Source organism: Hemitrygon akajei, chromosome 2 (assembly GCF_048418815.1).
Source record: "Hemitrygon akajei chromosome 2, sHemAka1.3, whole genome shotgun sequence".
Classification (NCBI taxonomy): Eukaryota; Metazoa; Chordata; class Chondrichthyes; order Myliobatiformes; family Dasyatidae; genus Hemitrygon; species Hemitrygon akajei.
Window position 1 is genome coordinate 2878817 of NC_133125.1, and position 16925 is coordinate 2895741.

At 42.4% G+C, this 16925-nt stretch overlaps 1 protein-coding gene across 1 annotated transcript in view; it reads right to left on the reverse strand.

Annotated features, from left to right (window-relative positions):
* Positions 1-16925, reverse strand: part of slf1 (SMC5-SMC6 complex localization factor 1) — a 151666-nt gene that overhangs the window by 23340 nt on the left and 111401 nt on the right. The window contains exon 15 of the mRNA XM_073066417.1: positions 6783-6871. Coding sequence (XP_072922518.1) covers positions 6783-6871 — 89 coding nt within the window. The remainder of the gene's footprint in view (positions 1-6782; positions 6872-16925) is intronic.

The following is a 16925-nucleotide window of genomic DNA, read 5'->3' on the forward strand; positions in this document are numbered from 1 at the left end:
GCCATATTATTTATATGGCACTTTAGATGACCTTCACCCCAATGGAAAAGTCATATTTTTACCCCCCAACACCACATCACTACTTCAGTAAATGGATCAGGGAGTCATAGCCTCCTTTAAGGCCTATTATTTATAGCGGACCTTCTCACAAGCAGTCAGGGCTACCCAAGATGATGTGATGAGCTTAAGGGAGTTCTGGAGGGATTAGATAGATAGATAGATACTTTATTCATCCCCATGGGGAAATTCAACTTTTTTTCCAATGTCCCATACACTTGTTGTAGCAAAACTAATTACATACAATACTTAACTCAGTAAAAAAAAATATGATATGCATCTAAATCACTATCTCAAAAAGCATTAATAATAGCTTTTAAAAAGTTCTTAAGTCCTGGCGGTAGAATTGTAAAGCCTAATGGCATTGGGGAGTATTGACCTCTTCATCCTGTCTGAGGAGCATTGCATCGATAGTAACCTGTCGCTGAAACTGCTTCTCTGTCTCTGGATGGTGCTATGTAGAGGATGTTCAGAGTTATCCATAATTGACCGTAGCCTACTCAGCACCCTTCGCTCAGCTACCGATGTTAAACTCTCCAGTACTTTGCCCATGACAGAGCCCGCCTTCCTTACCAGCTTATTAAGACGTGAGGCGTCCCTCTTCTTAATGCTTCCTCCCCAACACGCCACCACAAAGAAGAGGGCGCTCTCCACAACTGACCTATAGAACATCTTCAGCATCTCACTACAGACATTGAATGACGCCAACCTTCTTAGGAAGTACAGTCGACTCTGTGCCTTCCTGCACAAGGCATCTGTGTTGGCAGTCCAGTCTAGCTTCTCGTCTAACTGTACTCCCAGATACTTGTAGGTCTTAACCTGCTCCACACATTCTCCATTAATGATCACTGGCTCCATATGAGGCCTAGGTCTCCTAAAGTCCACCACCATCTCCTTGGTCTTGGTGATATTGAGACGCAGGTAGTTTGAGTTGCACCATATCACAAAGTCCTGTATCAGTTTCCTATACTCCTCCTCCTGTCCATTCCTGACACACCCCACTATGGCCGTGTCATCAGCGAACTTCTGCACATGGCAGGACTCCGAGTTATATTGGAAGTCTGATGTGTACAGGGTGAACAGGACCGGAGAGAGTACGGTTCCCTGCGGCGCCCCTGTGCTTCTTACCTATGATGCCATCAAAAATATTGCTGATTCTTGGGATGAAGTGAAGCAGTCAAATACGAAAGGTGTGTGGTTTAAACTGTGCCCCCAGTCTCTGCATGCTTCTCAGGGATTTACAGCTGACGACATTGCTGAAGCCAGGCATGCTGTGGTTGATATTGGTAATGAACTGCAGTTAGACATCAGTGAAAATGATGTTGTAAAGTTACTCGACTCTAGTGCCAAAGAACTGACCAATGAAGACCTTATGGAACTAGAGCAGCAAATGATAGCAGTTGAGGAAGAAGAAGAAGACTGTGAACTAGGAACTCCTGAACTGAAAAAGTTTGCAACAAAAAAGTTAGCTGAAGCCTTTCGTCTCACTGAAGCAGGGATGGCAAAGTTAGAGGAGCAAGATCCTAATACAGAGAGGTTCACCTAAGTTTACCGTGCAGTTTCTGAGAACTTCAGCTGCTACAAGGCCATTTATGACGAAAAAAAGAAAAGCTCTGTACAACCCTCCCTTGATCCCTACTTCAAGAAATTGACTCCAGTAGTAAACCTGCTCTCTCCAGCAGCAGAATGCCCTTCCGGTATGCAAGACATCGATGCAACCGTATGTAGTTACTTCTATTATTATTCTAGTATTATCATGTACAGTACTGTATTATTATGTTTAAGATGTTTTACTGGGTCAGCACTGCCCCCACCTGTCCCATTTAACCTGTCTCAGTGCAGGTGGACTTTAGGATCCGGGACAGCTCAGGTCCCGCAGCGCGTGGCTGCTGCTGAATCCCCAGTGTTTCCGTTCCGTTGACGGAAAACGATCACGATTGAAAATAAAGTGGAAATAATAAAGCGATCGGAAAGAGGTGAAACGCCATCGGTCATTGGAAAAGCAATAGGCTAGTCGGTCAACGATCGGAATATTTTTAAAGGATAAAGTGAGAATAATGTGAAAGGCCCTGCCCCGATGTAAGCTACAATTATTACTAAGCAACGCAGTGGTTTAATTACTGAAATACAGTACATATGCTTCTTAAGTGTTTTATATGCACAGAAAGGTAAAATATATACTATATACTAAGACAAACGTTTGACTCACAGACGCTAAATAATACCGGATGTACCTGTTCCGACTTACATACAAATCCGACTTAAAGATGGGCTCAGGAACGGAACTTGTTCATAACCCGGGGACTGCCTGTATACTTTATATAGTATATGTACATTGAATAGATTAACAGTTGTGCAAAAAACAAATACTATATATTAAAAAAAGTGAGGTAGTGTTCATGGGTCGAATCTCCATTTAGAAATCGGATGGCAGAGGGGAAGAAGCTGGTCCAGATTGCGAAGTGTGTGCCTTCAGGCTTCTGTACTTCCTTTCCAAAGATAACAATGAAAAGAGGGCATATCCTGAGTGATGGGGATTCTTAATGATGGACACATCTGAATGTACTTCTGAATGCACCTCTCCTTGAAGATGTCTTGGATACTATGGAGAATAGTACTCATGACGGAGCTGACCAATCTTGTGACGTAGCCAGTCAGAATGCTCACCACGGTACATTTGTAGAAGTTTGAGTGTCTTAGTTGACAAGCCAGATTTCCTCAATCCTGATGAAATATAGTCACTATCTTGTTTCTTTTTTATAGCTGTATCAATATGTTGCATCCAGATTATTCCTCAGAGATATTGACACCCAGAAACTTGAAATTGCTCACTCTCTCCATTTCTGATCCCTCTATGAGGATTGGTTTGAGTCCCCTCATCTTACCCTTTCTGAAATCTGCAATCAGCTCATTGCTCTTGTTGATGTTGAGTGCAAGGTGGTTGCTGCGACAGTTTACCTAACTGGTACATCTTTCAACACATCTGAAATACTGCCAACAGTGGTCATATCATCAGCAAATTTATAGATGACATCTGACTATGCCTAGCCACACAGTCATGAGAGTGGAGAGAGTAGACCAGTGGGCTAAGCACACATTCCTGTGGTGCACCAGTGTTGATTGTCAGCAAGGTGGAGATGTTATTTCCAAACCACACAGATTGTGGTCTTCTGATTAGGAAGTTGAGGATCCAGTTGCAGATGGGAGGTACAGAAGCGTAGGTTCTGTAGTTTATGATTAATCCACAAATTGAAAACTCGAAGTCTATTTGCAGAAGTGGAGTTTCTTCCTTGGAAGAATTCTAGCAAACCTTTTTTGTACCTTCTACAAAAAAAAAAGTTTATATTCTTTCTAAGATGGGATGCCCAGATTGGGCAATTGCTAATGAAGGCTCTAAAAGGTATGTGCACTTCTACATGCAAAGGTCTATATTCCATTTTAATTATACAGTCAGCCCTCTTTATCCGTGCATTCCGTATGGATATGGATACGGAATCCATATTCCGTATGGAATGAGTTCCATTCCTGAGTCCGTCTTTAAGTCAGATTTGAAGTCAGAACAGGTAGACAATAGACAATAGGTGCAGAAGTAGACCATTCGACCCTTCGAGACTGCACCGCCATTCTGAGATCATGGCTGATCATCTACTATCAATACCCGGTTCCTGCCTTGTCCCCATATCCCTTGATTCCCCTATCCATAAGATACCTATCTAGCTCCTTCTTGAAAGCATCCAGAGAATTGGCCTCCACTGCCTTCCGAGGCAGTGCATTCCAGACCCCCACAACTCTCTGGGAGAAGAAGTTTTTCCTTAACTCTGTACTAAATGACCTACCCCTTATTCTCAAACCATGCCCTCTGGTACTGGACTCTCCCAGCATCTGGAACATATTTCCTGCCTCTATCTTGTCCAATCCCTTAATAATCTTATATGTTGCAATCAGATCCCCTCTCAATCTCCTTAAATCCAGCGTGTACAAGCCCAGTCTCTCTAACCTCTCTACGTAAGACAGTCCGGACATCCCAGGAATTAACCTTGTGAATCTACGCTGCACTTCCTCTATAGCCAGGATGTCCTTCCTTAACCCTGGAGACCAAAACTGTACACAATACTCCAGGTGTGGTCTCACCAGGGCCCTGTACAAATGCAAAAGAATTTCCTTGCTCTTGTACTCAATTCCCTTTGTAATAAATACCTTCTTCACTGCCTGCTGCACTTGCTCATTCACCTTCAGTGACTGATGAACAAGGACTCCTAGATCTCTTTGTATTTCTCCCTTACCTAACTCTACACCGTTCAGATAATAATCTGCCTTCCTGTTCTTACTCCCAAAGTGGATAACCTCACACTTATTCACATTAAATGTCATCTGTCAAGTATCTGCCCACTCACTCAGCCTATCTAAGTCACCCTGAATTCTCCTAACATCCTCATCACATGTCACATTGCCACCCAGCTTAGTATCATCAGCAAACTTGCTGATGTTATTCTCAATGCCTTCATCTAAATCGTTGATGTAAATCGTAAACAGCTGTGGTCCCAATACCAAGCCCTGTGGCACCCCACTAGTCACCACCTGCCATTCCGAGAAACACCCATTCACCTTTGCTTTCTATCTGCCAACCAGTTTTCTATCCATGTCAATATCTCCCCCCCCCCCCCCCCCAATGCCATGAGCTCTGATTTTACCCACCAATCTCCTATGTGGGACCTTATCAAATGCCTTCTGAAAATCAAGGTACACTACATCCACTGGATCTCCCTCGTCTAACTTCCTGGTTACATCCTTGAAAAACTCCAATAGATTAGTCAAGCATGATTTGCCCTTGGTAAATCCATGCTGGCTCGGCCCAATCCTATCACTGCTATCTAGATATGCCACTATTTCATCTTTAATAATGGACTCTAGCATCTTCCCCACTACTGATGTTAGGCTGACAGGACGATAGTTCTCTGTTTTCTCCCTCCCTCCTTTCTTAAAAAGTGGGATAACATTAGCCATTCTCCAATCCTCAGGAACTGATCCTGAATCTAAGGAACATTGGAAAATGATTACCAATGCATCCGCAATTTCCAGGGCCACCTCCTTTAGTACCCTAGGATGCAGACCATCTGGACCTGGGGATTTGTCAGCCTTCAGTCCCATCAGTCTACTCATCACCATTTCCTTCCTAATCTGTTTCATTTCCTCTGTTACCCTATGTCCTTGGCCCATCCATACATCTGGGAGATTGCTTGTGTCTTCCCTAGTGAAGACAGATCTAAAGTACTTATTAAATTCTTCTGCCATTTCTCTGTTTCCCATAACAATTTCACCCAATTCATTCTTCAAGGGCCCAACATTGTTCTTAACTATCTTCTTTCTCTTCACATACCTAAAAAAGCTTTTGCTATCCTCCTTTATATTCCTGGCTAGCTTGCGTTCGTACCTCATTTTTTCTCCCCGTATTGCCTTTTTAGTTAAGTTCTGTTGTTCCTTAAAAATTTCCCAATCATCTGTCCTCCCACTCACCTTAGCTCTGTCATACTTCCTTTTTTTTTTAATGCTATGCAATCTCTGACTTCCTTTGTCAACCACTGTGGCCCCTTTCCCCCCTTTGAATCCTTCCTTCTCCGGGGGATGAACTGATTTTGCACCTTGTGCATTATTCCCAAGAATACCTGCCATTGCTGTTCCACTGTCTTTTCTGCTAGGATATCTGTCCAGTTAACTTTGGCCAGCTCCTCCCTCATGGCTCCATAGTCTCCTTTGTTCAACTGCAACACTGACACCTCCGATCTGCCCTTATCCTCCTCAAATTGCAGATAAAAACTTATCATATTATGGTCACTACCTCCTAATGGCTCCTTTACTTCAAGATTGCTTATCAAATCCTGTTCATTACACAAGACTAAATCCAGAATAGCCTTGTCCCTGGTCGGCTCTCGTACAAGCTGTTCCAAGAATGCATCCCGTAGGCACTCTACAAACTCCCTATCCTGGGGTCCAGCACCAACCTGATTCTTCCAATTCACCTGCATGTTGAAATCCCCCATAACTACTGCGACATTACCTTTGCCACATGCCAATGTTAACTCCCTATTCAACTTGCACCCAATATCCATGCTACTGTTTATTCATTCGGTATTCGGTAATAATACATTCGGTATTATTTAGCGTCAGTTAGTCAAACATTTTTCTTAGTATATAGTACATATTTTACCTTTCTATACATATAAAATACTTAAGAAACATACTTATTTCAATAATTAAACCACTGTGTTGCTTAGTAATAATTGTAGCTTTCATTGGGGCAGGGCCTTTCACATTCTCCGTTAAAATTGTGCCGATTGTTGACCAACTGTAGCCTAACGCTTTTCCAATGACCGATGGCGTTTCACCTCTTTCCCATCGCTTTATTACTTCAACCTTATTTTCAATCGCGATCGTGATTATCTTTGTGAACAGAAACACTGCGGATTCAGAGCTGTGCTGCCAGGTCCTAATGTCCACCACATGGAGACGTGTTAAATAACGTTCGGGGTTCTGCTGGGTCCTAAAGACCACCGCACTGATACATGTAAAATAAGGGACTTGAGCATCCGCGAATTTTGGTATCCGCGGGGGGTCCTGGAACCAATCCCCCACGGATAAGGAGGGCCGACTGTATTATATAAATAAAATACTGCCAATATTCCCCAGGAATGAGGTATATTTATAATTTATTGTTGAATAACTCTTACCTTTCATTTTGATGTTATTATATTCACTTTTAGTTTCCTTTGAATCCAGGCAATTAAATTCCTTTGTTAATAATGGACGATATTTCTTCCTAATACATAAAAAAAAGCAAGTTTTTTCCTATTAGCAAAGCCCAGTTTAATGTATACCAATTTTATTTCTGATTTCCAAACTGGAAGTTCACTTACATTTAACAATCCTGCAGCACTGAACAATCCATAACAATTAATTTTATTTCACAGCAATACGAGTTGTAAATGCAATGGGTTCCATGGATGATTCTCCTAGCTAAAGCGTTATGAGACTTTAATCCATGGGGTGGGAGAAAACAGAGGGCCTCCTGGCCAAACTCATTCATATCCATATGTGGACTACCAATTATACAATAAATGAGAATGAATGGCTCAGTTTTATTTTACCATTAACCAGTGGCTAGTCCTAGAGTCACAAAAAAGTACAGCACAGAAACAGGCTCTTTGGCCCATCTGGTCCATGCCGAACCATATAAACTGCCTACTCCCATTGACCTGCACCAATACTTTGCTTAAACATTGAAATCAAGTTCACATGCACCACTTGTTCTGGCAGCTCATTCCACACATTCATGACCCTCTGACTGAAAAATCTTTCCCTTAAGTTTCCCTTAAACTTTTCACCTTTCACCCTTAATACACAACTTGTGGTTTAATCTCACCAAACCCCAGTGGAAAAAGCCTGCTTGCATTTACCCTATGTCTATCTATCTGAAGCTTCCATTGGTTAGAGTTGACCATGGAATTGCATCCTAACTTGGCTATAACTGACACACCAATTGTGAGTTGGAGAGCTACAAGAGAGGAGGCGGCCCACAGGTCTGGGAACGAAGTTTAAAAGGGCAAATTTTTGCTGGAACTCTGCTAAAACTGGCCTACCAATAATGAGTTGGAGAGCAGGGAAAGTTCAGGCATAAAAGGGAGACACTGCCAAGAGGAGTGGTCCGAGTCAGAATAGTAGGGCTTTGGCTCATTCGGTCTTCGGCGAGGTTAAGTGGGTAGGTGAACATTGTTTCTTCTTTGCATTTTTTGAGGAATAGAGAGCATATCTGTAGGGTTAAGTACTTTGCTCTGTGTGTCAGATGTGTGAATCCTGGGAATCTTCCAGTCTCCCAGATGGCCACATCTACACCAGGTGCACTGAGATGCAGCTCCTGAGAGATCGTGTTAGGAATCTGGAGCTGCTGCTTGATGCCCTACAACTTATTAGGGAAAGTGACCAGGAGATAGACAAGAGTTACAGGGAGTTGGGCTGCAGGAGTTAGATAAGTGGGTGACTGTCAGGGAAGGGAAGGGAAGAGCCCAGATAGTAGAGAGCACCCCCACGACCATCTCCTCAGTAATCGTTATCGTGTTTTGGAAGCTTTTGAGGTGGGTGACCTGACAGAGGACAACCACAGTGATCGGGTCTCTGGCACTGAGCCTGGTCCCATGGTGCAGAAGGGAGAGAAGACGATGAGGAATGCGGTAGTCCCAGGGAATTCCATAGTGAGGGGAACAGACAGGAGGTTCTGTCAGCCTGATAGAGATAACCACAAGGTGTGTTGCCTCCCAGGTGCCAAGGTACGGGATGTCTCGGATCAGGTGCAGAGTATTCTGAAGGGAGTTGGTGAACAGCTAGAAGTTTTCATACACACTGGTACCAATGACATAGGTAGAAAAAGGGAGGATGTCCTGAGGAGAGAATTCAGGGAGTTGGGTAGGAAGCTGAAAAGCAGGACCTCCAGGGTAGTAATCTCAGAATTGCTGCCTGTGCTACATGCTAATAAGTGCAAGAATAGCATGATCAGGCATATTAATGCATGGCTGAGAGTCTGGTGTAGGGGCAGAGCTTCAGGTTCCTGGATCTTCTGGGGGTGGTATGACATGTACAAAAAGGACGGGTTACACCTGAACACAAAGGGGTCCAATATCCTAGCAGGCACATTTAATAGAACTGTTAGGGAGGTTTTAAACTAATTTGGCAGGGGGATGGGAACTGGAGAAATAGGGCTGAGGAAGGGGAAAACAGAAATAAATCTAAGATAGTGTGCATAGATGATGGAAAGGACAGGTAGGGCAGGCATAGTCACAGCTAGTGGGATGATTTACAGGGCAAAAGAGGCGTGGTGCAATTAAAACAGCAAGCAACAAATACTGGACTGAAAGTGTTACATTTGAATGTATAATCTTGAAATTCAGTTACAGATTGGCAAGTATGACATTATGGCCATCTCTGAAACTTGTCTCAAGGATGGCTGCCATTGGGAGCTGAACGTCCAAGTATATATGGTGTATTGGAAAGATAGGTTAGTAGGCAGAGGGGGTGTATGGCCCAGTGCACAAGAAGGAATATTAAATCATTAGAAAGGGATGACATAGGATTGGGAGGTGTAGGATCGCAATGGGTTGAGTTAAGAAATGGCAAGGGTAAAAGGACCCTAATGGCAGTTGTATACAGGCCTCCGAACAGCAGCTGGGCTGTGGATTACAAATTACAACAAAAGATAGAAAATGCATGTCAGAAGGACAATGTCATGATAATTGTTGGGGATTTTAACATGAAAGTGGATTGCAAAACCAAGCCAGTACTGGACCTCGAGAGAGAATTTGTAGAATGTCTAAGGGATAGCTTTTGTTGAGCCCACTAGGGGATTGGCTGTGGTGCTGAATTGGGTGTTGTGCAATGATCCCGAGGTGCTAAGACAGCTTAAAGTTAAGGAACCCTTAGGGAACAGTGATCACAATATGATTGAGGGCACTTTGAAGTTTGAGTAGTAGAAACTAAATTCCAATGTGTCGGTATTTCAGTGGAATAAAGGAAATCAGAATGGCATCAGAGAGGAACTGGCTGAAGTCGATTGGAAAGGAATACTAGTAGGAAGGATAGCAGAGCAGCAATGGCTGGAGCTTCTGTGAAAATTAAGGGAAACGCAAGACAGGTATATTCCAAATAAGAAATTTAAGATCCTGAGAGGCAGGATTTATGAACATTTGGAGAGGCATAATACAATTAGGAACAGTCAGCATGGCTTTGTCAAAGGCAGGTTGTGCCTTACGAGCCTGGTTGAATTTATGGAGGATGTGACGAAACACATTGATGAAGGTAGAGCATTAGATATAGTGTATATGGATTTCAGTAAGGCATTTGATAAGGTATCCCATGCAAGGCTTATTGAGAAAGTAAGGAGGCATGGGATCCAAGAGGACATTGCTTTGTGGATCGAGAATTGGCTTGCCCACAGAGGCAAAGAGTGGTTGTAGATGGGTCATATTCTGCATGGATGTCGGTCACCAGTGGTGTGCCTCAGGGATCTGTTCTGGGATCCCTTCTCTTCGTGATTTTTATAAATGAACTGGATGAGGAAATGGAGGGATGGGTTAGTAAATTTGCTGATGACACAAAGGTTGGGGATGCTGTGGATAATGTGGAGGGCTGTCAGAGGTTACAGCAGGACATTGATAGGATGCAAAACTGGGCTGAAAAGTGGCAGATGGAGTTCAACCCAGTTAAGTATGAGGTGGTTCATTTTGGTAGGTCAAATATGATAGCAGAATATAGATAGATAGATAGATAGATACTTTATTCATCCCCATGGGGAAATTCAACATTTTTTCCAATGTCCCATACACTTATTGTAGCAAAACTAATTACATACAATACTTAACTCAGTAAAAATATGATATGCATCTAAAATCACCCTCTCAAAAAGCATTAATAATAGCTTTTAAAAAGTTCTTAAGTAGTTTACTTAAATACATTGAGTCCTAACCCCGGCACTTTAACATATCTTACTCCTGGCGGTTGAATTGTAAAGCCGAATGGCATTGGGAAGTATTGATCTCTTCATCCTGTCTGAGGAGCATTGCATCGATAGCAACCTGTCGCTGAAACTGCTTCTCTGTCTCTGGATGGTGCTATGTAGAGGATGTTCAGGGTTTTCCATAATTGACCGTAGCCTACTCAGCGCCCTTCGCTCTGCTACCGATGTTATACTCTCCAGTACTTTGCCCACGACAGAGCCCGCCTTCCTTACCAGCTTCTTAAGATGTGAGGCGTCCCTCTTCTTAATGCTGCCTCCCCAACACGCCACCACAAAGAAGAGGGCGCTCTCCACAACTGACCTATAGAACATCTTCAGCATCTCACTACAGACATTGAATAACGCCAACCTTCTAAGGAAGTACAGTCGACTCTGTGCCGTCCTGCACAAGGCATCTGTGTTGGCAGTCCAGTCTAGCTTCTCGTCTAACTGTACTCCCAGATACTTGTAGGTCTTAACCTGCTCCACACATTCTCCATTAATGATCACTGGCTCCATATGAGGCCTAGATCTCCTAAAGTCCACCACCATCTCCTTGGTCTTGGTGATATTGAGACGCAGGTAGTTTGAGTTGCACCATATCACAAAGTCCTGTATCAGTTTCTTATACTCTTCCTCCTGTCCATTCCTGACACACCCCACTATGGCATTAATGGTAAAACTGTTGGCAGTGTGGAGGATCAGAGGGATTTTGTGGTCTGAGTCCACAAGACAGCCAAAGCTGTTGCGCAGGTTGATTCTGTGGTTAAGAAGGCATACGGTGCATTGGCCTTCATCAATTGTGGGATTGAGTTTAAGAGCTGAGAGGTAGTGTTACAGCTATATTGGACCCTGGTCAGACCCCACTTGGAGTACTGTACTCAGTTCTAGTTGCATCACTACAGGAAGAATGTGGAAACCATAGAAAGGGTGCAGAGGAGATTTACAAGGATGTTGCCTGGATTGGGGAGCGTGCCTTATGAAAACACGTTGAGTGAACTTGGCCTTTTCTCCTTGGAGCAACAGAGGATGAGAGGTGACCTGATAAAGATGTACAAGATGATAAGAGGCATTGATTGTGTGGATAATCAGAGGCTTTTTCCAAGGACTGAAATGGCTAGCATGAGAGGGCACAGTTTTAAGGTGCTTGGAAGTAGGTACAGAGAAGATGGAGGAGGTATCAGGGGTAAGTTGTATTTTAAAAAAAAAACACATAACGGTGAGTGCCTGGAATGCTCTGCTGTCAACGGTGGTGGAGGTGGATACAATAGGGTTTTAATAGACTCCTGGATAGGTACATGGAAAAAATAGAGGGCTGTGGGTAACCCTAGGTAATTTCTAAGGTAAGGACATGTTCGGCACAGCTTTGTTGGCCGAAGGGCCTGTATTGTGCTGTAGATTTTCTATGTTTCTATAAAGCTGGTGACTAACATCAAAGAAGATACTAGAAGTTTTTTTAAAGTATATAAAGGGTAAAAGAGAGTTGAGGGTAGATATAGGACTAATAGAAAATGATGCTGGAGATATTGTAATGAGAGACGCAGAAATGGCAGAGGAACTGAATGCGTATTCTGCAGTATACTGGACATTCAGTAGTGTCAGGGAAGTGAGGTATGTGCAGTGAAAATTACGACTGAGAAGGTTCTCAGGAACCTTAATGGTCTGAGGATGGATAAATCTCCTGGACCTAATGGTATGCACCCTCGGATTTTGAAGGAAATAGCTGGAGAGATTGCAGAGGCATTAACAATGATCTTTCAAGAATTGATAGAATCTGGCATTGTACCGGATGACTGGAAAATTGCCAATTTTACTCTGCTATTTAAGAAGGGTGGGAGGCAGCAGAAAGGAAATCATGGACCTGTTAGCCGGACATCAGTGGTTGGAAAGTTGTTGAAATCTATTGTTCAAGATGAGATAATGGAGTACATAGAGGCACATGACAAGATAGGCCAAAGCCAGATGGTTTCCTGAAAGGAAAATTCTGCCTGACTAAACTACTGCAATCATTTGAGGAAATTACAAGCAGGGTAGACAAAGGAGATGCAGTAAATGTGGTGTAGTTGGATTTTCAGAAGGCCTGTGACAAGGTGCCACACCTGAGCACGCTTAGCAAGAGCCCATGGAATTACAGAGAAGTTACCTACATGGGTGGAGCATTGGCTGATTGACAGAAAACAGAGTGGGAATAATGGGAGCCCATTCTGGCTGGCTGTCGGATATCAGTGGAGTTTCACAGGGGTCACTGTTGGGACTGGTGGTTTTTACAATGTATGTCAATGACTTGGACTATGGGATTAATGGATTTGTGGCTCAATTTGCTGATGATACAATGGTAGGTGGAGGAGCGGGTAGTGTTAAGGAAACAGAGACTGCAGAGAGACTTGGATAGATTAGGAGAATGGGTAAAGAAGTGGCAAATGAAATACAATGTTGGGAAGTCTATGGCCATGCACTTTGGTGGAAGAAATAAATGGGTAGACTATTATTTAGATGGGGGAAGAGAATTCAAAATGCAGAGATGCAAAGGGATCTGGGAGTCCTTGTGCAGGATACCCTGAAGGTTAAACTCCAGGTTGAGTCGGTGGTGAAATTGGCGAATGCAGTGTTGGAGAGTCTTGTCCTAGGGGAGTCTAGGACAAGTGGGCAGACTTCAGAATTGAAGGACCTTCACTGAGAACAGAGATGCGGAGAAATTACTTTAGTCAGAGGGTGGTAAATCTGCGGAATTTGTTGCTACGAGTGGCTGTGGAGACCAAGTCATTGGATGTGTTTAAGGCAGAGATAGATAGGTTTTTGGTTAGGCAGAGCATCAAAGAGTATGGGGAGAAGGCAGGGGAGTGGCGATGACTGGAAGAATTGGATCAGCCCATGACTGAATGGAGGAGCAGACACAATAGGCTGTATGGCCTTCTTCTGCTTCTATATCTTATGGTCTTATGATAGCTTTCCTCACCGTCCATGGCACCACAAATCTTGATGTCATCTGGAAATTTGCTGATCTAGTCAACCGTATTATCATCCAGCTCTTTGATATAGTTGACAAATAACAACGGACCCAGCACTAATTCCTGTGATACACCACTAGTCATAGGCCTCCAGTCAGAGAGGCAACAATCTACTACCAATCTTTGGCCAATGTAAAAGTTAATGTATTACTTGCCTATACTTATTATGCACCTCCATTTTTCTCTTAATAAGGCCTAAATATCTCATGAAAACCAAGGTTCCCTACAGTTGTTATCTGTATTTTTTGTTCTGACAAGCTTAGTACTCTTGGAATGTCGCTATTGAAGGCCTTCTAATTATCAAGTACACCTTTACCAGAAAACAGCATGTCTGAATCTACATTTGCCAGTTAATTTCTAATACCATCAAAATTGGCCTTTCTCCAATTTAGAATCTCAACCCATGGACCAGACCTATCCTTTTGCATATTTACTTTAAGACTACTAACATTGTGATTACTAGGTGCAAAGTGTCCTCCTACACAAACTTTTATCATTCCCTAATAGTAGAACTAGTATTGCGCACTCTCTTGTTTTGACTTCTACGTACCAATTAAAGAAACTTTCCTGAACAGATTTGGCAAACTCTATCCCATCTAGTCCTTTGATTGTATGGGAGTCCTAGTCAATATGTGGAAAGTTAAAATCACCTACTATAACAACCTTATGTTTCTTGCAATAGTCCATAACCTCAATGAATTCGTTCCTCTAAATTCCCAATAACGTGGTCATATCTTCTTATTTCTCAATTCCACCCATAACACCTCACTAGTCATGTTCTCCAGTCTGTCCTGACGGAGCACTGTTGCGATATTTTCCCTGACTAGTCGTGCCACCCCTCCTCCTTTAATTGCTCCCAACCTGTCACATCTAAAACAACAGAACCCCAGAATACTGAGCTGGCAGTCTTGCCCCTCCTGCAACCAAATCACACTAATGGCTATATAATGCCTGGTGTTGATCCATGCCCTGAGCTCAAATGCTTTTCCTGATACTGCTTGCATTGAAATATATGCAGCTTCAGAGGCTCGTAGCACCATACTCAACCTTTTGATTCCTGACTTTGAGATTTTACCAACAAATGTCTCCACAATCTCACCACTGTTATTGTACTCTGGTTCCCATCCACCTGCAACTATAGTATTTTGAATGGTGGAGGAAAATATTATAGTAATCTACACAATATAATCAGCAAAAGTTCAGAGTTCTGAAGTTCAAAATTCAACGTAAATTTATTATCAAAGTGCATATATGTCACCAAATACTAGCATGAGATTCATTTTCTCACAGCCATTCACAGTAGAAGTACAAGAATCAATTAAAAACTACACAAAAAATAAGACTGACAAATCGCACAAGAAATAAGCAAAAATCATAATTAATAACATAAATAATAAAAATGAATAAAAATAAAATCCAAAAATATGATTAATAAATAAATTGTAGATGTGCTCAATGGTGGGAGGGTTTTTCTTGTGATGAACTGGACTGTACTCATCACTTTTTGTTAGCTTTTCCTTTCCTGGGCACTGGTATTTCCCTACCAGACCATGATGTAACCAGTCAATACATTGTCCACTGTGCAGCTAAAGAAGTTAGTCAAAATTTTAGATGACATGCTGAATCTCCACAGACTTCTGAAAAAAAAGTGCTGCTGTACTTTCTTTGTAATAGCATTTACGTGTTGGTTCCAGGATGGATACTCTGATATGATAATGCCCAGGAATTTAAAGTTACTGACTCTCTCCACCTCTGATACCCTAATGAGCACAGGTTGATGGACCTGCAATTTCTTCCTTCTGTCGTCAATAAACAGCCCTTTGCTTTTGCTGACGTTGAGTGAAAGGTTGTTGTTGTGGCACCACTCCACTACATTTTCAATCTTTCTCCTATATGTTGGCTGGTCTCCATCTTTGATGTGGCATTGTCAGTAAACTCAAATATGATCTAAAGAAACCTTCACCTTGTAAGGAGAATGAATATGGAACTTGCTGTCAAAGGTTGTATGGTTAGAGGACAAAGCATAAGAAAAACTAAATGAGAGGGTTAAGCTGGTAATTTTATTTCATTAGGAGTTTGAGGAGATTTGGTATGTCACCAAAAACACTTGCAAATTTCTACAGATGTATCTGGAAAGCATTCCAACTGGCTACATCATTGTCTGATATGGAGGGGAGGGGGGGCACAACCGCACAGGAACAAAATAAGCTGCAGAGGGTTGTAAACTTAGTCAGCTCCATCGTGTGCACTGGCCTCTGTAGTATCCAAGGTATTTTCAAGGAGCAATGCTTCAAAAAGGTGGCATCCATCATTAAGGATCCCCATCACCCAGGTCATGCCTTGTTCTCATTGCTACCATCAGCAGGGAGGAGGCACAGAAGCCTGAAGGCACACACTCAATGATCCTGGAATAGCTTCTTTCCCTCTGCCATCCGATTTCTGAATGGACATTGAATCCATGAACACTACTTCACTACTTTTTAAAATTTGGATCTTTGCACTATTTATTTAATTAAAAAATACACTTACTATAATTCATTTTTGTATTATAACGTATTGCACTGTACTGCTGCCATAAATGCAACAAATTTCATGACATATGCTGGTGATATTAAACCCGATTCTGATAGTCACCTGCCTATTACTTCCCTCTGGGTCCCCTCCTCCTTCTCTGTCTCCTAATGTCTACTCTCCTCGTCCATCAGATTCCTTCCTCTCCAGCCATTTACCTTTCCCACCCACCTGGCTTTACTTATCATCTTCCAGCTAGACTTCTTTCTCTCCCCCACTTTTTCGTTTTGGCATCTTCTCCCTTCCTTTTCAGTCCTGAAGAAGGGTTTTGGCCCAAAACGTCAAGCGTTTATTCTTTTCCATATACACTGCCTGAACAGAGTTCATCCAACAGTTTGTGTGTGTGTTGCTTTATTTATATCACTTGCACACATCAGGTGAAGAGGAATAATTATTTACAAAAACAGGAGAAATAGAAATTAATCAGTAAATGCCTACAGTAACAAAGATGAGAAAGCTTCAAGCAGGGGGGCAATAGGGATTCAGAACGAAAAACAGAGTTCATGGGTTTGCTTAGGGTCAAATCAAGTTCTCCCCAGATACCAGCCTCAGGAGGTAATATACTGACCAGAGTTAGAATCTGACCACAGCAGCAGCATAATCTTACAAGTATTTTTTTAAAGCAATTAATACTGCGGGTAGATTAATTTTAGTTTTTTCTCCCTACAGATGTTGCCTCATTTGAGGATTCCCATAGTAATTTTGATTTCAGATTTCCAGATTCTGTAGATCTTTGTTTTTCCATACTCAAC